Raw genomic sequence first — 27213 nt, 5'->3', positions numbered from 1 at the left:
CAACACTGTGCAGAACTTCAGAAGCTACTTTATAGCTGAGTAGGTTGGCAATAGTACAAAGTCACAGACTTGTGAAGTGCTCATAAACTGAAATAATAGACTGGATAATTATCTTAGGCAGGAGTATGAGAAACTCATAGAGTTGTTAACCTGACTCTTTGTAGTATGTGTGATGTTTGGATACAGTAAACATTAAAAAACCCTAATACTTTCTCAACTATTATAGTTTCTCAACTATAACAATTCAGTAAAATTTAACTAGGTAAGAAATTTAACTTGCCTGTATTTTTTGCTGAGATCATTCAGGATTAAGAGAAGATTGTAGTAATACTATTGTAGCCATCATTACCTAAAGATAAAAACAATTTGAGACTGATAGGAAGTTAGTATGTGTACATATATTTGATTAAACAAATCAAATAAAGCATATGGGAGGTTGTGAGTGCTCCATCCCTGGCAGTGTTCAAGGTGGGGTTGGATGAAGCCTTGGTTGATGAAGCCTTGAAGATGGTTTAGTGTGAGGTGTCCCTGCCCATGGCAGGGGGGTTGGAACTAGATGATCTCCAGGTCCTTTCCAACCCTAACTATTCTATGATATTCTGTGATATTTGGCTAGGCAAACTTCTAGGGTGTGGAAAAAAACAAAGCTTGGAAAGTCAAAAAAGTCCATTCAGGTCTGAAAAGCAGTAAGCCTCATGAATAAAACGACCTCAGAACAACCTTCGATAGCTCAAATAGAGACAGAAAGGGAATTGAAGTGTTAAGGAACTGGTCTTCCATGAGAACGCAGGAAAATAGGTTATTTTCTCTGGAAAATGTAAGAGGGTGCTTAGAGGTTAGAGTGCAAATATCTACTGAGAGTGTTCTGGTTTTAATTTTCATTGTTTATTTATTTATTGTCTTGTTAGAGCCCCATATACAAAAAGCATAGGTGTCCTATCAGTAATTGACTTAGAAGCCTTGGTCTGCAAAACGCCTGATCACACAAGAGCCACTCAACTGCCTAAAGCTAATTCTAAATGAATGAAATATATATATACACATATATATATATGCACACTGATAGCTTTAAACCAAAGTTCACTAGAATAATAATGAAGAACATGTTATTCAGTTTTATATTCTTGAGCAATTTATCTAACCCAAATGCAGCAGAGAGGGTATGAATGGAGGGTGTAGGAGTAGGCAGCTTCACAGAGCTGGCTAGGCTGCTTTGCTCTGCTTTGAATTGCTTGCCTTTGGATTTTTTTGATATATTGTATGGGGAGAAATTTTACAGTGTAGGGAATTCAGACTGAATTACTGATTTGTACTGATATTTAAGCCATGGGCATTAGCATCTCTGGCCTATTATGATATCTATGTTTTAAGCTTAGATTTGCTAGACATCCGGAAAGGTATCCTTTTGCATTCGTTATACCAGTCCACCAAAACAGAGTGCTCAACAGCATACAAACCCTGGTGGACCTTACAGCCTGATTTGGAAGAACTTCTGCTAGTTTAGGTAGTAAAGATTTTTAATAGGTGTTTTCCTACATGTTACAATTGCATTTGTTTTCTGTATTTGCTTTTGAAACCCCATACAAATTCACCAATTTAGCATGCAGAAATTAGGCTAGATAAATTCTTTTCAAAGCAACAAAGCACCTGCAGACTTCTCTGTAGCAATGGCGCTCATTTTTACCTTTCTACTCAATCTAACTGTCAATTTTTATGAAATTTTCAGGAACCAGGAATACCTGAGTCACAACCCTTATGTCAGATTTGTTTACATTTGACTAATGGGTTCAAAAGCTGTTGTGGGATGATCTGTCGGATAGATGTGGCACTCCTACAAGCTGCATTTCTTTTGGGCTAAACCCACTGATCATTTTTTTCCAGCAGGAACCAATAAGCATTTATTTCTTTTTAATCCATTTCTATACAAAACAGTATCTATATTTATTCTTTAAACTTTTTCAGACCTGGGTATGATTCTGATTACATAGTATAATTGAAGCCTTAAAGTCTGTTTTAGAGCTGCAAATCATTATAGGTTTATTTATGTACAGTTTATTAATAGCATAGCACAGATTACCAAGAGGCATCTTCCATGATGATGAAGGAGAACATGCATACTGCACACTTTCAAAATGTGAGGTATGTGAATGTGCAGCAAATGAAGTCTTCCTTCTGATTTGTAATGGTGAAAATGTGACTTCTTAAGCTTCCTACATAACTGTTTCTCTTTTGGAGGTACTATTCATGTAGGAGAATAGGAACAGTTGTCTCTGCAAAGAGACTCCAGTTTTATCTGCCTTCACATTAAGCATGCAAGGACAGAAATAATTTTTTTCCCTCCTAACCAGTTTAGATTGTGAAGCACTCAAACACCAAAGCTCTGGCTCTAACTGGAACATATGGGCACTGCTTAATTGCAAATGCACAATAATGCCTGTTTAAATTATTGTGCATTAGCTTCTTGCCTAAGGAGGTTGCTCTGATTTTAGCTTTGCGATACAAAATGATGCCATGTGCCTAGATAGGTCTTTAGGTCTTTTGAGAAGGGGCACAAAGGTGTAGAAAAGTCTTCCTTTGACCCACTAAGGAGATTATTCTTACCTAGAGTCTAGTTTGCACATCAGAATAATTTTGATCTTATTTCTAGTTGCAATTGGCTCTGAGATTCTCCTGTTTGTGCATCTCACCGTGATTATAAACCCGTCTCAGAAACAACCATTATCCTTGAGTTGTCAGCCATGTTGCCGCTAACACCCTCATTTACCTAACTGCTCGCGCAAGATATTTAACTTGCAGCCACTGAGGTAGGCAGCTCCTCTGTACACATTTTATATTTCAAATCAATACTTATCAAAACCAGTCAGCAAAATCTTGCTTCTTTCCTTTCTCCTCTTGCCTCCATCTTTTCATTTTGTGCTAGCTTCTGCAGATGTTAGTCCCAGCCAGACCTCTACTGGCTGCTTATCAGTACAGCCTGGCTGCCTCTGTAGTAAGTTTCAATATACACTGAATTTTTCTGGGCTCCTCTCAAGTCTGGCATGGAGAAAATCAAGTTGGAATGGTAAGTGCTGAGGTAAGTACTACAAGAACCACACAGTTATTAATGCTTAGGGTTGCACAAGAGCTTAAGTCTGGACACACTGCTAAAACCAAACTGTCTCTATGGGTTTGTGTCACAGCCGGACAGAATTTATAAGCCCTCTTGGCACCTAGTATTCTGGAAAGTATGATGTAAAAGCTGAGCTGGACTGACAGGATGAGTGCTTATCCAGAACTGATAGATTCTGGGTAAATACTTCTACTGTGTATTTTTTAATTAGTTCCCCAGTACCCATACTGTTAGAATTATTCATTATCCACAGTGTCCAGTATCCCAGGTAGAAGTGGACTGACTAGTGAGGGACAGCAGAAATCCAAACATATTAGCCATATATGCTATCTAGAGACTCCCATCTCTACAGTAGGCACAAAGTAACAGTCGTTAATATTTGGTATACTAATATCAGGCAGTGGTTGTCTGTAATGGTCTGCGAGTGTCAAAAGTGGCCTGTGAAATACACAGCTAGTGGGCATGAAAATTAGATGCAAATCAAGCAGCTGCTCTAGCACAGAGTAGTATTTATGGAGTAGAAGTGCATCAACAGGTGTGCTTAATGTCAGTAATAGGTGTCTGGAAAGACTTGCGGAACTAGTGTTGCAGGACTAGCAGAGTACCTACAGAGCAGTGGTTGAGCAAGGGACATGAGGGTTTTAAGAATGGATACTGGAGCTTGCAAGAAGTCACAGATACTACAAGGCAGCTTAGAATTAAGATGCTTAAACTAAGATAATGAGATGAGGACTGGGAATTTAAAACAAGGGGCATGAGAGAAGAGGTCTGAGCAGCATCTGATACCCTCCTCTGTCATTGTTCTTTCCTAGTGGGTGTCTTAGATACTGGGCTCTGTTGGGTTCTGTTAGATGTGAAATGGAGAATCCATAGAGGAGCTAGAGCAAAGTCACTGTCCCTTGTATGACTCCCATACAGATGAAAATGATAGCTTTTTTCTTTAAGCCAAAAACCTCAGATGAAATTAGTATCAGATCTTCAGATTACATGGGAAAGTTTAGTCATCTTACAAGACAAAAGCAGAAACCTGGCAATATACACAAGGTGTTACACTTACATGGCAGGCACACTGTTCTGGAAGTCCAGCTGTGTTCCCCTGCAAATATATCAATGCAAGAAAATTTGGAACACACGTGCTGGCAAAAATCAGCAGTTACCAAAGATGTTAGAGGTTTCTAGACTCTACTTTCTTCTCTGAGGTTTAGATTCTGTGTTCTAGTAATAAAGTTGTGGCTTGTTTCAAACTGTGAGCCATTATTCTTGTTGAAAATGCCCTTTGTAAATTATTTTTCAAAGGCAGAGCAATCCAGGGGTTATTTTTAGAGAATTTTTGTTTTGTTTTGCCTTTCCTGACAATGTGACCGGGTATTTTGGTAATAAAGTTACAAATAAATTTTTAAAATCCATACTAAAAGAAGGAACCTGATCATAGTACAGCTTTACTCAGCCTTTTTGCTTTTGTTATTTTGTTCTTTTACTGTCTCATATGATTTTTGTTCTCCTTACCCACAGAATGCGTGTTCTGACATTCCTCTTATCATTATGTTTCATCATCTCGTTGAAAGTAACTTGTATTAAAAATTAAGAATATCACCAGTGTGTACCAGCTTCTTAAGTATTATTGAAAGTCATGTTGCTAGTGATTGGTTTATCCAAAATGGTTATGAGCTGAGCTGTGAAAAGATGTTTTCTTTTTCTTCTTGCAGACTGCAACTGATAACCTGCATACAGATGATGAGCATGACCTCAGAGGAGATAAAGAAAGCTATCTCTGTGCAGTGTGCCTGGATGTTTATTTCAATCCTTACATGTGCTATCCATGCCACCACATCTTTTGTGAGCCTTGCTTAAGGATGCTTGCCAAAGACAATCCAGCCAGTACTCCATGTCCACTGTGTCGCACTACAATTGCCAGAGTCTTTTTCCAAACAGGTATCAAAATGCAAGTTTTTAAAATAGAGAAAAGTATTTGTGGCTTTTACTCTTGTATTTATGGCCTTAATAAATATGTAGTTTAAAGTATAGTAAGGCCCTGCTAAAAGGAAAAATAAATTAAAAACAGTATGCAATGGGCCACATCCAAAACGTATCCAGAACAAAATTTAATGAAGTTAATCCACTGTAAGGTCTTCTTTGCATTTAACTCCTCCTAGGACTATTCCATGCAGGCTTTCTTTAGTAGCAAGAAACTATCCTGGATGCATATTTTAAAACTTTTTTTATTTTTGAAGTGCGATTCTGATATTTTGCGTTTCGTCGGCTTCCTCTTGCTAAAAGCTCACAGACTCCAAACATAATAAACATTCTCTGAAACTATCCTACCAAGAAAAGCATTTTTAAAATTACTAACATAACGACACACAAAAAATTGTGCTTTTCTTGGTTTTATGTGTTTAATTTAGCTAAGAGTGGAAAGAAAGACTGGCAGAACTATATCCTCCTCACTAAATATCTTTTAAAATTCTCACTTCCTGGCCTCTTACACCCTCATCTCTAGTGTTCCTGACTTTTAGCAGTAGGAAAATGTGGTGGATAGGAGGTGTTTGATGTCAGAAAGGGTACGAGGATAGAAGAGGGTAAGCAGATGTAGATGGGATACCTGGAACAGCACAAGTCAGTCTTTTATACCTGGAGCTTAAAAAGGTAAATTCAAGCACCATGGACAAAATTGCAATATGATAACTGGAGCTGGGCCTTTTAGAGTTCTTAAAGTGTGCATAGACAGGTCACAAAGTAATGGAAATTACTCAGCCACGCAGGAGCATTTGTTTATTTTTGCATGCTGCAGAGATTGCAGCGATCCTCTTTAAACTGGGAGAGTGCTGTGATGATGACAGGTTGAGGATGCAGAGTATTGAAGTATGATATCACATTCATCAGTAGACCTGCCCAACTTGTATTTCTGTTTGTGCAGATTCTTGCTCTGCACAAGCTCAACTTTGTATAATTTGATGGCAGACCAGTTCAAAGAACCAACTGGGTTAAATAGGAATTCCTTTAGGTAGGAAGGAGGCATTTTTCAGACAAACTAACCAGCAAACCAGGATGGTTCAGTGTAGAGCTGTTGGTGGCCAGAAATACGGACTGACTATATCAGTACTGCAGCAGGGAAAATGGATGGAAAGCTGCAGCCTGAGCACTCTCAGCACCCTGCCTGGCTGGTGTGTAGAGGTTTCAAGCTGTTCTCATTTCATTTGCTTAATGTTTGATGCTCCTTTGGATTTGATATACAGATGAAGTGTGTTTCACCAGTAGATAATTACTTCTAGTTGTTTTTTGAGGGCTATTTAAATTAAAAAAAAATAAAAATAAAAAAATGCTACTTAACACGTTTGATGCAGCAAAATACTTCTGGGAGAGCACAAAGAGAAAATACAGATGCTTGCTAAAATGTATTTGCAAAACTTTTCAACACATTCAGAGTACTGCCATTTAAGTGAAATATTACCAGGATTATTTGCAAATTTTGGGTACTTAATATACAATGTGTACAATACGTGATGGGAGGGAATGAAGAAGAGGGAGCTGGACTCTTCTCACTGATGCCCACTGACAGTACAGGCAGTAGTGGTCACAAGCTGAAACACATGACATTCCATGTGAACACAGGAAAACACTTTTTCACTGTAAAGGTTGTCAGACAAGTTGTTCTGAAACGTTGTGGGGTCTCCATCCGTGGATACTCAAAACATAACTAGACACTCTGGGCTGCCGGCTGTAGCTGACCGTTTTTGAGCAGGGTGGGTTGAACAGAGCCTTAGGTGACATGGTTTAGTGTGAGGTGTCCCTGCCCATGGCACGGGGGTTGGAACTAGATGATCTTAAGGTCCTTTCCAACCCTATTCTATGATTCTGTGATTCTATAACTGGTTGATCTCAAGACATCCCTTCCAATGTAACCCATTCTGTGAAAATATTAAAGAGGTATGTACTGGTTTTGAGGAAAAGTATTTGTGTGGCTAAAGTGTAAATACAGTGTCATAAATATATAAATAGGGAGGCTAGTCTAAACAGAGAGTCATAGCAATGTATTGGAAGTGTTTAGTATTAACAGTTTCGGATGAGAGAAATTCATACGGCCTTACAGCAGCTATTTGTATATTGGTATTCCATACATATCAATATATGCTTGACATGGCAAGGTATTTTGAAAAGGATACGCTGAATTTACTTCAATTTGTTATACATATATTAAGAAAAATATTTTGTCATTTTTAAGTGCATAACATACTAAGCAGCTTTTAAATCAACCAAGAATATTGATGATGATATCATATCCTTAGAGAAGTCAGTAAAATCAACACATTAAGGAAGATGGATGGTGCCAGATCAGTGTAAAGGGTAGTAAATATACTTTTTTTTTACTCAGGAGATTTAGTAAGCCCTATAATAGTTATGCTAAAGTCACTGCTGCTATAGGTTTGTGCAGCCAGCAAAGCAAAGTTGCTAACATTCTTTGCGTATTTCTGTAATTCCACAGCTGAGAAGACTTACTTCACTCTCTAATTTATTCTGGATATTTTCTACAGCTTTGTTTTTGTATAACTGTATTTTACTTTACGAGGATGTCTCAAAAAGAAAACATGTAAGGGTATATTCAGAAATTCACTTCTTAGCTTGTATGGTTTTGCAAACTGAATATAACTGCAACAGAAGGTTGCATGTAACATGTCAAAAAAAAAAAGATGAAGGCTAGGAGTTCAATTATCCAATTATGAAAAAAAGAGTGCTTAAACCAGAGCTACAAAGCTGGATGTGACCTATGAGGATACTTTCTTTGGCCTGTTGCCTTGATCAGATGAGCTTTTTTACTGATTCCCTTTAGAGTTCCAGTCCAGACAGGCTTAGGGTTAGGTTTAAGGTTAAGCTCTGATGATGTCTGTCATGCATTCCCATCTTTTTTAAAGGCTTTATTAAAAGTCCTTCTCGGATCAGTATAAAATCACATCTAGTCAGTTGATACGATGCCCAGGATACACCTAAGACAGCTTTTGATTTGGTAGCTACAACCCAATTAAAGTAACCCTGAAAAAGTCCTTGATCAGAGTAAGCATTACTTAGCAATAACTAAAAACATTGGTGTTTTATCAGCAGTGTTCTCAGACTAAAGTCGAAAACACAGCACTGTACCAGCTACTTAGAAGAAGAAAAAATAACTGCTAGAGCTGAATCCAGGACACCAAGAAGCCTTCTAAAAGCCAGTAAGGGTTTTCACCACTGCCGTTTGTAAAAAACAGGAATTGGGTACTTGACAAGAGATTTCAGTATTTGAATCTGGACAATAAAGTTGAAAGAACTGTGTTGATTTTTATGACCAGTAGAAGAAAACTAAAATATTCTGTGTTGATATGATGAGAGGCAAGCAGAGTCTCATCAGAGGCTATTTCTCTGAATCTGAATAGTATTTAATCCAAATATGATCAGTAGCATATAAAGCTCTTGCATAAAAATTAACCACTAGTGAAAAATGCACATTTTGTTCCTTTTACATCTGGGAGAGAAAATGGCCTCTTTTCCCATTGGTGACAGAGGTTTATGGGTGCAGTAGCATTGTTCTTGCATAATGAGAAAGAAGGATTTAGAGATTTCTGTTGTCTGCATGTGTTGTATTGCTTCATTTCAACTGTGTTTTGGCATGGCAAAAAATACAGGATAATTTTTAGAATAAGACCAGGTAGGGGAGGGTTTGCTTCAAATCTGCCAATGCCTTCCTCTTACTCAGAAAAAGCTACTGCAATCCAGGGGCATTTGGAATTCTTCCTTCTTTCTGGAGCCTGCTCACAAAAAGCTTAGGTTTCTCAAATTTGCCAGAGAAAAAGATTTCATAAAATACAGATTATTGAAAAATTATGTACAATTTCAATGCGACAGGTAAACAAATAATACATAAGACTTTTTGAAGGTCTGTGAAGCATCTTTTTTTTTCTATTACGGTACAGAAGGAATTATGGTAGCGGCTGCTGGTATTTACCTGGAACCTTGATGATCTGAAGGGTCAAAATGTGGGGTGTTTGAAGTTTTCCCTGTTAACTTCTAGCTTAGAAACTGTGTTACAAAGTAGATCACTTCTTTCTGTGTTAGGAAAGTATGGTTATTTTAGCATTGTTTTCCATTGTTAAATTGCTATGGATACATTAGTTTTGACAGTTTTGAGTTGCAGTGCATGTAGGTATTTCGCAAGATTGTATCATGAGAAGCTGATGATCTCTTGAGACTAATAAGGTATGTCAACTCTTGCAATGTGCCATTAGTCATTCTACAAATGAATTCCTATTAATCCACAACATTTTAAAAATCTCAACAAAGATTTTCAGACTCTTCCCCTGTCTTTTCATTACAGACTGTTACTGAGCAATACTGTTAAACAGAAAAGCAATATGAACTAAGAATGTGTCAGTCAGTACAATAGATGTCATTTTGATTCATAGAAGTCATCAGTTTTGTACATGAAATGGCCTGATTTATTATATGCTTCCTTTTTGCTAGATTGCCATGATCGTTCCTAAATGGAAACAAAAGGAACAGAATCAAAACAGCCATGTTTAAGACTTGTTCTTGCTATATCTGGAAATGTTTGGGTTCATGTGATATTCAAACAGCGTAAGAGATGTTATAATTAGAGAAAGGATTACACAGTAGATAAGGCTTTTTTTTTTTTTTTGGTATTATAAGTGTATGCAAATTATTGCTATATTTACATCATTGATTTGTACATTCTTTCCCATTAATTACCATAGAACTGAACAACTCCACCAAATCTTTTTTTCCTATGGAATATCTGAAGTTAAAAGAAAATTTTCAAAAATCAAATTCTGAAAAATGGCCTCTACCAAGCTGCAAGAAAGCCTTCAGAGTTTTTGAAGGTAAGTTCTTTAATTTTTCCTTAAGCTTCACTCAGTCTTGAGTATAATATTTGAAAATAAGTCTCTAGCTAATACATGCCATAGGAAAACAAAGATGGATGGTTATTAAGGTAGAGCTGAACTAAATTCTCCTGGGTAACTTATACACAGTGCTCTGAATCTGAGGATAAACTGTAAATTCTGAAAAGGCAATTGGGATGTGTATGTGCCCTTTTTATTTATTAAATCTTCAATTTTGTGTACAGTATCAGAATAATTGTAGTTTTCTGCTTGGGAAAAGTTGTGTCTGCATAGTGCAATAAAGAAAATTACTCAATTACTCTGGAAAGAAAAAGTTACTAGTTCTGAGTGGGGTCAGTAGAGACGTCAAAAAAATAATTAGAATCGCTTGTCTATGAAAGAAGTCATATGAAAAAGCTGGAATAACATCACATGTATTACTATGTATTGTTTGTTTCGTGTATGAAAAGGAGTAAAGGCTGTGGGTGTTTTAGCTTTGTTTTCTGCTTATTATATGAAGAAATCTTAGTCCTCTTGTTGCTACTTTAACACTTAAACATTTTCCTGGTTGTTAACTGGTTGTTGACTGAAAAAGATTTAAGTTATATCACTGAAATGTGGGATTCACTGTTTACTCCCTTTTCCCTGTTTTCAATCTAATGGCCTTTCTTCACCAGGCCTCATCTATGTTTATTTATAAAGTTACTTTCTGGTGTGCTGAGCCTTCCTAGCAAATAATTTTTTCCTGCTTGTTAGAACAACACAGTTTGCTTCTAAAAGTAAGTGGAAAGAATAAAACAAGACGTCCTTTTTATATTACTTTTGTGAGTCTGCCCAGGTCTTTCTAGAGGTAAAATTTCATAAATTCTAGTCCTCCACTTACAAAATTGTGTCACACAAGGGGATGATTTGATACTGAAAATAGCAAGAAATGCTCCTATCAAAAAATAGCAGACTTGAAAATTTTGAGAACTGATCATCTTTGTTACTACTCAGAGGAGAAGCTGTTGGCAGGAAGAACATGAGTATTTCTTTTCTCCAAGGCAGTTAATGTAATGGGGATGTTGATGCCGATGTAAGGTAATACATTATGTATGTGGCATACTTCATATATGTTCCATAGTGTCATATCAATTATGTCTTTCATAAATATGAAAAGCTACCATGCTGGGCCTAGTGTAAAGCATAAATAATTAAAAATAAAAGAGAGATCATAGAGGTTTAGTATTGTGCTGCATGAAAACTGGGCATGTCATTCCACCACAGTAATTCTGAATGCTGTCTTTATGTGTCTCCAAAGGATAGCCTGTAAGTCCCACACCAAATGGGAACATGACTACATCTAGTTAATAGGAAACCTGAACCACATAGCTGTCTGAAACGTTGTCTTTGCTGTCTTAAATACAAGGGTGACTGCCATATCCCTCTCTTCTGACTTTTTATTTGAATAAAAACTATTGCAGTGTTTATGTCAGTTCAAAACAAAAGTGTATAATATTTTCTCCTGGACTGCTTTTTTTGGCTTACAGCTACACTATGTTTGGCAGCATCTAAAATTCCATATTTGGTTTTCTTAACTTTGCTTATGTTCCTTGTCTCAGGAGGCTCCCAGGGATACACAGACATAGAAGACTGAGCATACAGGCAGCAAAAGACTTCTGAAAACATAATAGATGCCTTTTACAAATACAACTCCTAATATCAGTGAGACCAGTAGGGGAAGAGAGGCTACTTAGATTAATTTTTGTTTAATTACAAAAGTAATAACCAAATAGGATGTTAGAGTTGCAGAATGGGAAGAAGAACATAGTGGGGTGCATGAGGAGAGTGATTAGAGTGAAAGTAGCCCTGTTAGAAATGCAGATGCTCTTTTGTCTAGCTCATATGCAGTGGATTCAGTGGCCACTGAGAATATGGCAGCTCTTTTCAAACTTAATGTGGCTCTGGTTTTCCATATGACAAAACTTCTTCTGTAATAGAATTTTTTGAATCTGGACATAAAAATTGTGAACTTTGAACAATAAACCACTCATTAGAGATACTAGACCTGATAAAATCAGACCTCAGAATTAGACTGGGGTGCAAGGAGAGAAAGCTGACTGTTGAGAAGCCTAGATTGAGTGCATTTGTCAGTTGTAAAATTTAAAAATTTAAATGTTTATTTACTGCTAGGTAAAATCAGATGTCTTTTCTTTTTCCTTACATTTTTCATGAACTGATTCTCTGAGCCAAACAAATTTTGTAATCAACATGAGAGTCTTCTTTGATATGAGAATTTGCATGAGGAATGTAAAAGTGTCCGGTAACTAAAAAAAAAAAAAAACAAAAACAAAACTATATGAGATAAAATTGCTACATTAGTTGCTGTTTTGAGTATTTGTAATCATACAGTAGAAATAACATCTCAAATAATGGTTTCCTTAAACACATTTAAAAATAAATAAATTATGTCATTTTAATAGAATAGTTAAATAGCAGGTATGCTTTCTTAGAGTCTGTTATCATATAGTTTAATAACATTGTAAATGGAGCCTTTTCATGCCATTAAATTATAGTTACATTCTATGAACATTTTACAGTTACAGAAAGTTCACAAACTAAGAGTAAGATTCCCAAAATAATTAGATACAGGAAATGTGGACTAAAAGAAGTGATAAAGATCATTTAAATTGAAAATATGATACTTAATTTGATGGTGACTTTGGTGTAGTCAAGTGCAAAATTAAAAAGCAGACCAAGACAGTACACTGGGCCTGAGAGGGTTATTTCAAATGCTTTTGCATAAATCAGATGTAGAAATACATTGAAGAGACCAGAGACACAGGATGCGGTATTCAAGATAGTGATGCTAATGTTGTAAAAGGGTGCTGGCTGCCTGCATTTAGAGAAAGCTTGTAGGTACACCTGGATATAAGTACACAGCTAGGTGTTCAGAAAGAGAGAGGAATTATGAAACCTCAGAGTTACAGCCCTTGGTAACTAATTCAAGATGCAGGTATTCCTAAGCTAATAGGAAATTCCCTCCAACTGGTTTTATCCTAATGTTTTCCTTTAAAATGCAATGACTACATTGAAAGTGGGAAAGCCTATTTAGAAATAATTTGTTTTAAAGGTTTAATCTAGAAAACATTCCCCCAGTGTTGCATACAATGAAGTCTGTACTATTTATTTCTTTACTGATCTCATCTCTGTAGTGGCTTAATAAAAAGCTATTAATTTCTGCATCAGTCAAGGATTGCAAGATACAGTGTTTTCAACACCTGCTAATACCAGTGGAAATTCCCACCACCTCAGTAGGTCGCATCTACTGTGTCCTTTTATCTAATCATTCATAATAGAAAGGGGCACTCCAGTTACTAAATGTTGGGTTGTTGGGGTTTTTTTTGTAGAAATGTTGTAAAAGCTTTTAATAACACCTGTTAATACATTTTTATATCTTTAAAATTGGGGTACAACACTTTAAAATCTACTTTATCCAAGATTCTTGTTATCATGATTTCAGTTAGATAGGCAATAAAAGAAGGATGTTAACAGCTGTGAAAATTTACAGCTATGGAATTACATCAACTATGTTTTAAGTTCATGGTTCTCTGTTTAAAATAATGATTATACTGGCTTTCAAGTTTCTGATTATGTGATCTGTCAAGAAGAGAAACAAAATAGGTGTTACTGAAAATAGCAGGTGCAGCATTCATTTTATCTCTAAAGTGTGATGCTGGAGTACAAGAAGTCTCTCAGAATAATCCTCGTATCAAGGTATTTTTTCCCCAAGTCCTCTTCCGTCCTTCCTTACTGCACTTTTTTCTTTCTGTTAATTTCCTTACTTCCTCATTTCTTTAAGTTGCTTGTTGCTTTGACATACTACTCAAGACTGCAGCTGTGGGACCATGCAATGCTTCTTCACCAGAAGGCTTTCCTTTTTTAACCAGGTCCATCAGATTTTACAGTATAGCTTGTGGAATCACAAAAAGCTAATTTGCACACATGCGTTTCTTACAAGATGCATTTGCAGTCTACAGTCTTCACAGTAAGTGAATTTTCTGCCTCAAGGAGACACACATTACTCGGAAGTGTTGTATTTGAGCATCTCATATGCCTATAGTACACTAAAACTGAAAACACAGAATCCAAGTACTGCTGGTTGAGTGTGTCTTAGGTCAACTTCACTGACGGCAACTTTGTCATTTTGCTATTTTGTCAGCACTTGCACCCATTTTCCTTGTCTACCAGTCCTTTCAGCTCCAACAGGTCACTGGTAAAAACCACAAGACTGATTTCTTGATTCAGAAGCCCCTTCTGTTCCCTGGTGCAGCTGTGCTCCAGCTGTCCTTCAGTCCTTCACTTCTGCACCTCACCAAGCAGAAGTGAATCTGAAAGAAAAAATGAAATAAAATAGAAGGGGAACTTTAAGGTACAAAGGTTAGTGCCACAGATGTGTCTTAAGCTTCAGCCCCAATAGCACTGCCACTTTTTGTCCCTGCTGCTTTGCCAGCAGTGTTCTACAAATTACTGTGTAAGTATCAATAGCCTTGTGTCCTGGGTTCATCTGTAAAAGTTGTTTTTCTTCTTCTTAGCAGTTGGTGCAGGACACCTTGTTTATCTTTTAAGCTGTTTTGCAGAGGCAGCTTTAGAGACTTCTTCAGACCCACAGTCCTATTGGAAAGGATATTTTATAGCCTTTTCCCAGTCCTGAAGACTGCATCCAGAACTAGGCTGTGTAGGAGAATGACACAACTCACTCTCAGAAATTATGGCTGCTCAGTCATCACTATTGGTTCATCAGTGCATTGAAGGGAACCAAATTCTAGCTAATATGTATGTGTCATCAGGATTGCTTGTTTCCATCTAACCATGATACTAGAAGACTATTGTACCAGGAATGTTGATAGCTATAATTATGCATCACAAGGACTGTGATAGAATGGCTATGTCAAAAAAGCATACTGTATCATTTCCGCATCTATTTCTCAACATGTCCCTAAATGAATATTAGATTGACATCCTTAGTTCTACTTAGGGAACCAAGTGTTCATACTGGCTTGAAAGGCAAATTAAGAACATTAGAGACCTCTTACAAAGCCATGGTCCAACAGCTGTACCGGAGGGACCCAAATGAACTTGAAGGGGAATTAGAGGTACCATGCTTTTCACCCTGCAGCTTACAAATTCCTCAAGACTTTTAAGAAGGTTCTTTTCTGAAGATGCTTGAAAAAACATAGCTGTGTTCCTGATAAGATACAAAGTCCAATCATCCATTAATAGCTAGCTAAAAGATACCAAACAAAGGATGGAAATAAGTGATTCATTTTTCTCACTAGAGAGACATTAGAAGTCTAGTCCTAGATGGGTATATGGTACAGTTTGTACTATCCAGCATATTTGTTACTAGAAATGGAAGAGATAACATTTGCTTACAGTACTGAAATATTTGGGATAATAAAAATGAAAGCCACATTCGAGCAGCAGCAGAAGACTGAGTGATCTTTAACAATGTTTACATTGTTTTTTGTTTGGTAGAAAAAGGAGGTAGTAAACTGGATGGGTACAAAGAAGATAAAAAAGAATGTATTTTTTAAATTACTTCCTGTTGAGTAATATGTAAATAAACTAGGATGCTTCAGCCAAAGCAAGAGATGACTAAGGAGGAGCGATAATAGAGGCAATTAAAATCAAGAGAGTCATGGCAGAAATGAACGGGCTGTTATTCAATGTCTTACAGTAAAAGAACTAGAGGACAGTAAATAAAATTATCATTAACCCAGAGGATGGCTTCGAATACTGACAGTTTCTTGGAAGAAAATGGAGTAAAGAGTATTAAAATCAATAATATCACACCTGTGAAGATTCTTAAGCTGCAAGTCCCTGGGAGCTGAGAGAGAATACCAGGGAGGTATTGCAATATGCTTGCTCTGTTCTTGTGTTCTTTCCTCATCACTCTCCAATCTGTCATTGTTTGATCCTGTCAGAGAAAGAATGAGAGTGTAAGTAGACCTTTAGCCTACTCTTAGTATGCCTATTCTTATGAGATATCCTACAATTTTATGACAAGGTGTCTTCTATTACGATTTTAACTTAGGCAGTGTAAAAGGATTTTATGCATTTATCAGGTAAGGTTATATAAATATTTATTATTTACCCTCTAAAGACAACTGAGGATGATACATAATCCTAGTTAAACCACTGTGGGTAAACTGAATTGCTAGCTTTTTGAAGTGGTAGTCTTTCATCACAGAATCTGTTTAGAGCGTAAAATATCTCGATCGTTATTTTTCATGTTTTGTGTAAGATTCTGCTGAGACTATTTCAAGTTACAACAGGTGTCCTTGAACAAGTGGAAGCGAAGATGCCTTCTGTCTTTATCGCTGGCAGGAGTTAGCAAGTATCTTTCTATACACTTCTGGTGGAAGTGAGAAATAATCCTTGCCAGCTCTGAAAATAGAATGGCAAAAAGATTGTGGCCACTGAGCAATGATCAGTAAAATTGGTTGTATTCCTAATTAGCTGTGAACTAATTATGTTTAATAAGGATAATACCAGACATGCTTCCATAGCGTATTCCTCCACTCCACTGAGCACTGAAATGCACTGCGTAGGAGAGCAGTTTGCACTGAAGTAGCCCCTAAGGAGTCAACTTTACTGGTGTAAACACATCTTTACTTGGAGGTTCAGTTTGCATGGTGTTTAGTCCTTTGATTTGATGCCTCATAGAAATCCCATTTGCTATAAGAATAACAAATAATTCTTGGCTAAGAATGGATTGTAAAGGTATCATTTGGCTTCATCACTATCGATGAGTTAATAGAGAAGTAAGTAGGACGAATGTGTACATTGTTATAGCTACCTACCATGCCTGTGATTTCTGTTTCATACATCTCTACCTGCAACACAGGGACCCTCACCATTCAAAAATCTGGATATGAACACAAGTTCAATTTGATCCTAGAGCATTTATTGGGTAGAAAATTGCTAAGATATCAGGAAGCATATGGTATTTGCGTAGCATAATTATAAAAAATGAGGCAACATTTTGGGGGCAAGGTACAGTTTTGGAAACCCATAAAAGTGAAAAAAAAAAAGCTGGAATTTTAATTTGACTGAAAAAGAGAAAGCATGAAAGTACTCAAGGTGACATGTGAGAATAGTAAGCAAGAAAAGGTAATAGTATTTTTATTAGATCAGAGCCATATTAAGTATACCTTCTCAAAGAAACAAGAGATGAGCAAACAGCAAAGTCCAGAGACCTTTGGTGACTATCTTAGGTGAGTAAGTAAAGTTGGATATTTGAAAAGGCATCAGAAAAAGTCAGAGTTAACCACCATAACACATTTGATGAAGGATTAAAGGAAGGATTTTTTAGCAGTTCATAAACTTACTTTTTAAAATTTAAGTAAGTTCTTTCTTGATAGCCTTTGAAGTAACTTTACTTTGGGAAAATTTATCTTTCATTTTCAGTTGAACATATATGAAAGCTTTTCAGACAGCTTTTTCTGTAAAACCTTGGTCAGCATCCTAAACATTGCACCAGCAAATTTTCAGTTCATAAAAAAGGTGCCAGCTTGCTGAAGACATAGTCTTGCACTTCGTATTTTTTTGTTCCTGGGAGGAATTAATATTTCTTTTGTTTGCTCAGATGAGAAGTAGGGCTGGCATTCGCTAAAGCTGAATGTGAATTTGTTCGAAGACAATGGCATGACTCCAAGATAGGTCATTCACCAGTTTCTCTGGGGGAATTAAGGGAGGCATGTTGCCAGACAGCTAGACTTGCAAATAAACCAAATGCTTTGTGTATTCATATATAAAAAAGATACACACAGCCTTGTCTTACAGAGTGGTGTGGTGAGGCCCTGAAATGTCCATCCTGTCTATTGCCCCTAACCTTTTCTGTCAGACATACCCTGATTTAATACAAGTAGAGACAATTCATTAATTTATTTTTAAGAAAGTATTTACATTACTGTTATCTTAACGGTGTTCCACTAAAACTGGCTTAAAACATTAAAGCTTTAAGCACTGAAGGACTTACGGACAGCAGTGTATAGCATAACTCTGCGAAGTTTTATTAAATAACCTTTAGTATTAATATTATTTTTTATCAAAATATAGCAAACTTGCAAGCCAAGAAATATATATCTAGAGCAAATTGAACAGTATGCCAGGTAGCATTCACACTAGAGACATCAGTATGAGATGCTTTTTAATGCTATTACTTACTTATTCAGTCATTTTGAACTATTGTATTAAGTCTACCTATAAATATCAATAGCTTTTGCCTCTCCTTACTTTATACAGTAGCAGTCTGAACAAATGGAGCCTGAGGAGATTATTTAGGGAGGAGTTATAGGGAAGAATGAAACTAGAGGGCAGTGATGCCATTACAGCAATGATACAAAAGGTTAGATGCTCTTATAATGATAACTTAGCAAGAGTTGCTGGCAGCTTAAATGTAGTATTTGATCACCTGGAAAGATAAAAAATGTAAAGAAACCATGAACTTGCAACATGATTTTTAGAAATGTTCAGTGATAAAAAGTAACAACAGAAGAGGGTGTTGATGATGAATAGAGTTCGAGACCGTTAGATTTACTGAAGAGACAGAAGGGGCATGGAAAATAGATAAAAATTAGTAAGAAAATTCACAGAGTCAGAATATTCTTAATACTTTTTAAAATTCATTTTCCTATGGATTATTGATTTGTGTACCATGGAAATGAGATTCTTCAGGTTGTGCTCGAGATTCTCTCATTCTTGTTGTCTGAACTATCATAGCAAGGAGTGAAGTTGTCCAAAGGTTAAATTCACTGTTACAATAGAGTTTATCTACTCTATATGTGAACAAAAGTGATTACAGATCCCCATCTTAAGAAAAGTATATGAAAATTGCTGTAACTATAATATGTATGTCATCAATATGCAAATTAACTTACCTTTAAAATTAAAGCTATTTACAGTCTAGAACGTATGAAAACTGTACATTTAGATCCATGACATGATCTTACATGGAGACCATGAAACTTCATTTTCTGTTGCAATAGGACAACAGGTGATGGTTTTAAACTAAAAGAGGGGAGATTCAGGCTGGATGTGAGAAAGAAATTTTTACAATGAGGATGGTAAAATACTGGCACAGATTGCCCAGAGAGATGGTGGATGCACCATCCCTGGAGACATTCAAGGCCAGGCTGGATGTCAATCTGAGCAACCTGATCTAGTTGAAGATGTCCCTGCTGATTGCAGGGAGGGTTTTACTACATGACGTTTGAGGGTCCCTTGCAACCCAAACTACCCTATGATTCTATGATACCAATCAGCACAGCTCTATGGATCAAAGTAACAATAGGTATGGTGAAGGGGAGGTCGATTAAAAAAGCCAATGTTTCGTTTATTCATGGAGCTAGTTTGCACCCTGAAAAACAAAGACGTGTTTCAGTTGCTGTATGTTATTTTTGTATAATCTGTATATTATTTTTATTTCATCACCCTTAATTGAATTTTGAAATAAAGTGGGTTTAAAGTAAGAAAGAGAGTAGGTTTTGCTATAACTCATTTTTTAAAGCTGTAATATGGTGTCCTGCCCATTTTGTACTTAGTGTGTTATGGTTTAGTGGAGGAAAGAAAAAACAGACAGATAATTCACTTGGGTTACTTAAAAAAAATACAAATAAGTGAATCTGCTTGCAGACCGGCTTCATGGCTTCCACAGACAAAAGACGTTTACATTGTGAAATGTGAGATTGTTTATTCCTGGTTTACTGTGTATCCCAGCACTTAAACTAGCCAATTAGCTTGTATTTGTGACTATTGATAATTAGGGAATAATCATCACAGATGTTTGGACTGAGTATGTTTTCTAAACTCATTCAGCCTTCCCACAGTCCTCTTGCTTCTTGATTCTTCCAGGGAAATAAACATCCCAAGACAGAAAACACAAGTTGTTCTAGTTTTGTTTTAAATTTATGAGAGGAAGTGGGCACAAGTGATCATTGAATATTGCTCATAAAATTGGTAATAAATTTCATATTTAATAAATAAGAGAAAATGTTATACAAAATGCTCAATGTAAAATGTGTATGCTGGTGTGTAGTGTGGCTTTATGGATTTTGTCATTCATTTTTAAAGCTTTCTCTTGTTTTCTTTTCAAATAATGTGAGTCGTTGATAGTTTATAGAATCATAGGATGGTTTGAGTTGGAAGCGACCTTAAAGATCACTAGTTCCAAACCCCTCTTCCATTGGCAGGGACACCTGCTGTTAGACCAGGTTGCACAAAACCCTGTCCAAACTGGCCTTGAACCCTTCTAGGGATGGGGCAGCCACAGCTTCTCTGGGCAGCCTAGTCCACTGTCTCACCACCCTTCCAGCAAAGAATTTCTTCCAAATGAGTAGTCTCCTTCAGTGTAAAACCATTCCCCCTTGTCCTATCGCTACAAGCCCTTTCCAGAATTCTTGTAGGCCCACTTAATGTACTGGAAGCTGCTGTAAGGTCTCCTCTGAGCCTTCTATTCTCCAGGCTGAACAAGTCCAACTCCCTCAGCCTGTATTCATAGAAGAGTGCTCCAGCCCTCGGAGCATCTTCTTGGCATCCTCTGGACTTGTGCAAGCAGGTCCATGTACTTCTCTGTTTGGGCCACAGAGCTGGACACAGTGATCCAGGTGGGGTCTCATGAGAGCAGAGCAGAGGGGCAGGATCACCTCCTTCAACCTGCTGGCCAGACTTCCTTTGATGAAGCCCGCAGTGTGGTTGGTTTCTGGCCTGTGAGCGAACACTGACAGTTCACGTTGAGCTTCTTGTAAGTCAGTATCTCCAAGTCCTTCCCCTGAGGATTGCCCTAAATACAGTCTCTGCCCAGCCTGTAGTTGTACTTGGGATTGTCCTGACACAGGTGTAGGACCTTGCATTTCACTTCATTTAACTTTGTGAGGTTTGCAAGGCCCACCTCTCAAGCATGTCAAGGTCCCTCTGAATGACATCTCTCTGAGATGTCTGAACCTGAACTGAACTGAAATGAATCACAGAGCTTGGTGTCATCAGCAAACTTGCTGAGGGCACAGTCATTCCCACTGTCCATGTTGCTGACAAAATGCCAAGCAAGACTGGTCCCAACACTGCCCCGCCCCCTGAGGAGCATCACTCATCACTGATATCCATTTGAATATCAAGCCATTCACTCAAATATCAAGCCATTCACTTGAATGAAGAACTCTCTGAGTGCAACCACCAAGCCAATTCCTTATCCACCAAGTGTTCCATCCGTCAAATCAATGTCTCTCCAGTTTAAAGACACAGATGCCATGTGAGACAGAGTCAAATACCTTGCACATGCCCAAGTATGGTATCAATTGCTCTTCCCTTATCCACCAGTGTCATGACCCCGTCACAGAAAGCCACCAAATTTGTTAGGCACAATTTGCCCTTAGTGTTGTCTGTCACCAACAACCTCCTTATTGCCTGTGTGCCTTCACATAAGTTTCCAGGAGGACCTGCCCTGTGATCTTGCCAGATAACTGAGGTGAGACTGCCTGGCCTGTAGTTCCCCAGTCTTCCTTTCTTCCCTTTTAAAAAAGAGGGTTATGTTTCCCCTTTTCCAGTCAGTGGGGACTTCACCAGACTGCCATGACTTCTCAAAGAAGATAGATAATGACATCCGCCAGTTCCCTCAGGACTCATGGATGCATCTGCTCAGGCCCCATGGGCTTGTGCACCTTCAGGTTCCTCAGCTGGTCTCAAACCCGACCTCCTATGGAGGGTGGTTCTTCATTCTCCCAATCTCTGTCCTTGTCTTCTGTGACTTGGGCAGTATGGCTAGAGCTCTTGCTGGTGAAGACATGCAAAAAACTTCAATTATAAATAATCTGTACAGAAATCCAATGAGCTGTACTTTAAAAATATCACATCTGCATTTCCTGCCCAGAGTAAAATTGTCAAATCTTCCTGTTAAGTGTAAATATTGTAATTGTGATTGAAAGAAATTTAGTTTATTTCACAGCGGAAATAGTGAATATAAAAATGGTTTTAGATAAGATTATATCCAGCTTAGGTAAATTTTACATCTAGCTGTTCTACAGCCCAACTGTAGCATGAAAGTAGGACATGGATTCTGGGGGTGGAAAAGGAATGGAGAGAGGTTTAGGCCACCATATAAGTTTACTCAAGTATGGATGTAGGGTACTGGCAGCCAGTGGGAGCCCACGGTGAAATCAGAAGGGCAAGAGCAGAGAAATATTCAAAGCAGGATAAGGGAGAGGAAAGTAGGAAGGAGCAGGATAGCGAGGAAGGTTTGGGAAGATGATTGGACTTCACAGGGAAAAGCCTTGAAAGGTGATGTTAGAAGCTTTAGCATAGGAAAGCTGGAGGTTCTGGTGTGCATTCTGGGGCAAAAGGAGTTTGAAATTTGAGGGCTTTCTCTAGAAAAAAAAATGAGATTTTGACTTCTGAAACCATAAGGGTGCAGAGCTGATATGTCTGAGGCAGGAGGGCAGAGAGGTTCAAGCTTTTCATGTGGGAGCAGGAGAAATGCTAAAACTCTAGACCTGAGAAGGATGGTGATTGGCTTCGGTGGCCTTGTTCTGGGGAAGGAACTGGATGCTCTGCTGACTTAGGTTTGGTGGGGGGCTTGAGGCTGAATTAGAGCTTTGGACATGAAATCAGGAGTCAATGGGACATGCTTGCAGGCATTCATGCAGGCTAGGTGCCATCATCCCATAAACATCTCTAGGAATACATGCTTTTTTTTCTTTGTTGGAAATACAGATCTCATAGCTAATTTTAACGAGGAAATCTTGTAATTTAGCTATTACATTAGCATAACCAGAACGTGATGCACATGATGAGCATATGGGAGAAGGCTGGTGTTTAAGCAAGAAGTTTGGGATGATACCTTATTTGTGAAAGCATTATAAAAACAATGTATCCTTGAGAAAAGTACAGCATGCTGTGAAATTTTGGCCCATTTCTCCACACCATCATCAGGTCTGCAGATAACAGCACATTGGAGGACTGGTTGGTAGGTTTAGTGGCAGGACTACTATTCAGAGATCAAGACAGGTTGGAGAAATGTGCTGAAACAGTAAAGAAGGTGTTTCATGGAATCATAGAATAGTTAGGGTTGGAAAGGACCTCAAGATCATCTAGTTCCAACTCCCCTGCCATGGACAGGGACACCTCACACTAAACCATCCCACACAAGGCCTCATCCAACCTGGCCTTGAACACCGCCAGGGATGGAGCACTCACAACCTCCCTGGGCAACCCATTCCAGTGTCTCACCACCCTCACAGGAAAGAATTTCCTCCTTATATCCAATTTAAACTTCCCCTGTTTAAGTTTTAACCCGTTACCCCTTGTCCTGTCACTACAGTCCCTGACGAAGAGTCCCTCCCCAGCATCCCCATAGGCCCCCTTCAGGTACTGGAAGGCTGCTATGAGGTCTCCACGCAGCCTTCTCTTCTCCAGGCTGAAGACCCCCAACTTTCTCAGCCTGTCTTCATACGGGAGGTGCTCCAGTCCCCTGATCATCCTCATGGCCCTCCTCTGGACTTGTTCCAGCAGTTCCATGCCCTTTTTATGTTGAGGACACCAGAACTGCACACAATACTCCAGGTGAGGTCTCACAAGAGCAGAGTAGAAGGGCAGGATCACCTCCTTCGACCTGCTGGTCACGCTCCTTTTGATGCAGCCCAGAATATCAGTCCCTTTGAGCAGCGAACATAAACAGACCAAGGTAGAGGATGGAAAATATGATATAAAAGAGCATCTAGCAAATGACATTGAATTGTTGTTGGAATCCCACAAGAGTCTGCGTAGTTCAGAACATTCATATGTGATTTTGAAAAGCGGTTCATATACAGCTTGATGAAGTTTATTAGCAATACTGAATTATTCAGTTCACTGATTATAATAAGTATGAACTTGCCAGCCAACAGTTCTCTTGATCAGCAGCCTCAAGGAGACAAGAGAATCTACTTTCATCAGGTCTGCAGGGGACAATAAATTGGATGACAGGTTGATAAACTTAGCAGCAGTTGTCACTCATAGAAACCTAGGCAGGCCGGAGAAATGTGCGGAAAGGAACTTTGTGAAATTCGACAAGGACAGAGCTGAGTCCTGCACCTGGGAAGGAAGAGGCCCTGGCAATGAGACAGCCTGGGCACTGCCAGCCTGGGGAGCAGCTCTGTGGGAAGGACCTGGGCATCCTGATGAAGAGCAAGCTACTCATGAACTGGCAGTGTGCCCTGGCAGCAAAGGCAGCCAACAGCATCCTGGGCTTTATGAACAGGAGCATGATGTATGAATAGCAGTAGATGAGGAAGATTTTTATCCACTGCTACTCAGCAGACAACTAAAATACTGCAATATTGCCCTTTCCCCCTCCTCCCCTCCACCCTAATACAGGAAAAGTGGCAGTAAATTGGGTACATTGAAGCAGGTTTAAATTGCGTACATTTATGAAGGTTTAGCAAAGGGACATCAGGATGCTCAGGGTCCTGGAGCATCTAACCTATGAGGAGAGGCAGAGGGAACTGGCTTGTTCAGTCAGGAGAAGGGTAGGCTTTGGGGAGGATCTCCAGCCAGCCTTACCATACATATAAGGCAACCACCAAAAGGAGAGACCAGCTGTTCACAGTGGTGCGTGGCAGGAGGATGAGAGATAATGGATGTGAGAGGTTCAGACTCCAAGTAAGAAAAATGCTTTCACTGTGAGGACAGTCAAGTGGTGGAGCAGATGCCCACAGAGGCTATGCAATCTCCACAATACATAATATTGACTATGATGACTTGTAAATTAGCTACTGCCACTTAGGAAAAGAGGTCTGGGTAATACTGGGATTAGTTTTCTGAAAGCATTCAATGCACAGCCATAGCCAAAAGGTAAGCAGGAATTATTAGGATCACAGCAAAATGGAAAACATTATGTCATTGTCTACATTTGTGGTGATACCACATCTCCAATTTTGAATATAATTTTAATCACATCTCAGAGAAGGATAAAGCAGCGTGAAAGATAATGTGGAAAAGATGATCTGAAGTATGGAAGCTGTTCCATAAAAAGGAAATTTACAAGTTTTTTCTTTGAAAAGGATATTACAGAAGACAGCTGAAAGAGGTCTGTAAAATTATGAATGGCATAAAGATGTTTTACGAAAGATTGTTGGCTATCTCTCAGAGGCATTCTTGCATTAGCAATTGTATCAGCCATAGTAGGCAGGGCAAAGGAATTGGTGCTGAGGGCCAGATGTCCGCATTTGGATTTTAGAGAACAAGGGCAAGTTAACTTCAAGTCCCAAAGGCTGAATGCCCATTAGTGGTTGAAGTGTATTACTGGAATGTATAAGAGCTCTTGGAGCTTATTTTCTGGTTTAGTTTCCCCCAAAGTAAAATAGATTTTTTTGTTCTAATACTTCTCCACCAAGGGACACAAAGCTCAGTCAGTGGAGGCAATGAGATCTGGTTCAGAAGCATGCAGAGACACATGTGCGGAAAGAAAATCTTATCAATGCCTATTTAAGACACTGTTCTGAGCACAGGTTCCAAATCACTAGTATCCTAAGTTGCTGGTTGCTGCAAGCACACATATGGGAAGGCGTCAGCCTGTACTTGCCTTTTTTCTTGTCTTTCAGTAGCTTGCTCCACTGCAGCTCATAATCAGAAAGAAGACACTGTGTCAAAATGACCTTGGTACATCTGATTACCTAAGAACACTTGTTTTAGCATAATTTAATTTTACATGAGACTTACAATGTAAATGGTTGTTACAGTTTGCGTATTATTCATTTGGGCACATTTTTACAGTAAAATTTTCCATCTCTGATATCCCTTAGCAAAATAGCAAAATGAGGTCAGTCAATTGACAATATTGTGAGAATATCTTTGGTTGGTTGTACTTTTATTTTGAGTATTGCTAGTACCTCAACAGGAGGTTGCTGAAACTTTGGCAGGGACACATATAACAGATGTGCCTATTGATGCTTTGGTGAAAATCCTTTTTGATTTGCATGCTTTGGTGGGTATAAAAGTGTGACTTGCACACAACATTGCTTTTGTTATCTAGTAACAAGTTTCCACTAACAGCCTGCCAGACTGCTGGCACTGTGCATGCATATTCATGTGATTAGAGTGGAAGTTCTTGCTCAGGATATAGCGACACAGGCATGCACAAAAAAGTTTAGTAAAATTAGTTTTAACAAATACATGGCCATGTAGAAAGCATTTAGGGACTGTGTTCATCAAATAAGATAGGGTTTCTTTTTAAAAAGGAGTGAATATATTAGAAGTAATTTGAAGCTCCCTTAGCTCTCCTGTTTCATAGTGCAAACCGCTATTCCATGTTGCTTTACAGTTTTTGAGGAACTCTACAACTCTTAGTTGTTATCTGCAGATGGCTAGAATCACATGGCTTATTTCCACTCTAGCTGAAGAGAGAGACATTTGGAGGTTCTCTTCATGTCAGAATTTATTAAAGACAGTAGTCGCAGTATGGAACATAGTGTCTGCAGTAGTATTTATGTATGATCATACAGGGTTTCTAAATCTGATACTTGGTTTCAGTACTGTACAAAAGTTTGGTAATATACTTCAGTTCTTTGTTAGCTTCTGTTGAGTCCTGGAATTCCGTTTACATAATAATTCTACTGTTGACATTTTCAGCTGAAGCTTAATCAATTTAGAGGTGGTAAAAAAGACACTATTTCAGTCACAGAATATAAATATATGTAGTAGCTTTACTCACTCTCAGGGAAGCCACAGGGATTACATATGGTGTAGTAAGCAGTTGCTAATTGTATAAATACCTTTAATACAGCACCAATTTTTCTGTGGCTTTCTATATGAAGAGCAATTAAAGAATAGTCGGTTTCCTAAACTGAAAATGCTGTTCTTCAGTGTATGGTGATTACATTACAGAGTCTAATCTGTTATAAACTCAGTGCAGGTTCGCTTAAGGTGAGTTGCAGATGTGCAAATCAGGGATAATACTTGCCCAAATCCTCTAGAAGGCGATGAGCAAGTTAAAACTAACGTAGCTACACGTTTGCATAATTCCCTGATTATCCCTTTTGATCCAAAAACAGCCTCTAGCATTTTGTTTTATATCTACATTAAGTATAGAAATAAACAAAAAGCACAGGTAGCAATCTTGACTCAGACCCCCCAGAGAGTATAATATACACTAATATTCATGTGTAAAATGCACAGTGAATGATACAGCATTAGTATCATTCATATCATAAAACGTAATGCCAGTTGCAA

General features: G+C 38.2%; 1 protein-coding gene across 4 annotated transcripts in view; it reads left to right on the top strand.

Moving 5' to 3' along the window:
- Positions 1-27213, top strand: part of RNF180 (ring finger protein 180) — a 72672-nt gene that overhangs the window by 42034 nt on the left and 3425 nt on the right. For all 4 annotated transcript variants that reach the window (XM_065663019.1, XM_065663018.1, XM_065663020.1 and 1 more), the window contains 2 exons: positions 4816-5041; positions 9847-9972. In XM_065663019.1, coding sequence (XP_065519091.1) covers positions 4816-5041; positions 9847-9972 — 352 coding nt within the window. The remainder of the gene's footprint in view (positions 1-4815; positions 5042-9846; positions 9973-27213) is intronic.

This window comes from Lathamus discolor, chromosome Z (genome assembly GCF_037157495.1).
Source record: "Lathamus discolor isolate bLatDis1 chromosome Z, bLatDis1.hap1, whole genome shotgun sequence".
NCBI lineage: Eukaryota > Metazoa > Chordata > Aves > Psittaciformes > Psittacidae > Lathamus > Lathamus discolor.
Note: the sequence above shows the minus strand (reverse complement) of the source record. Positions and strands in the feature narration are given on the sequence as shown.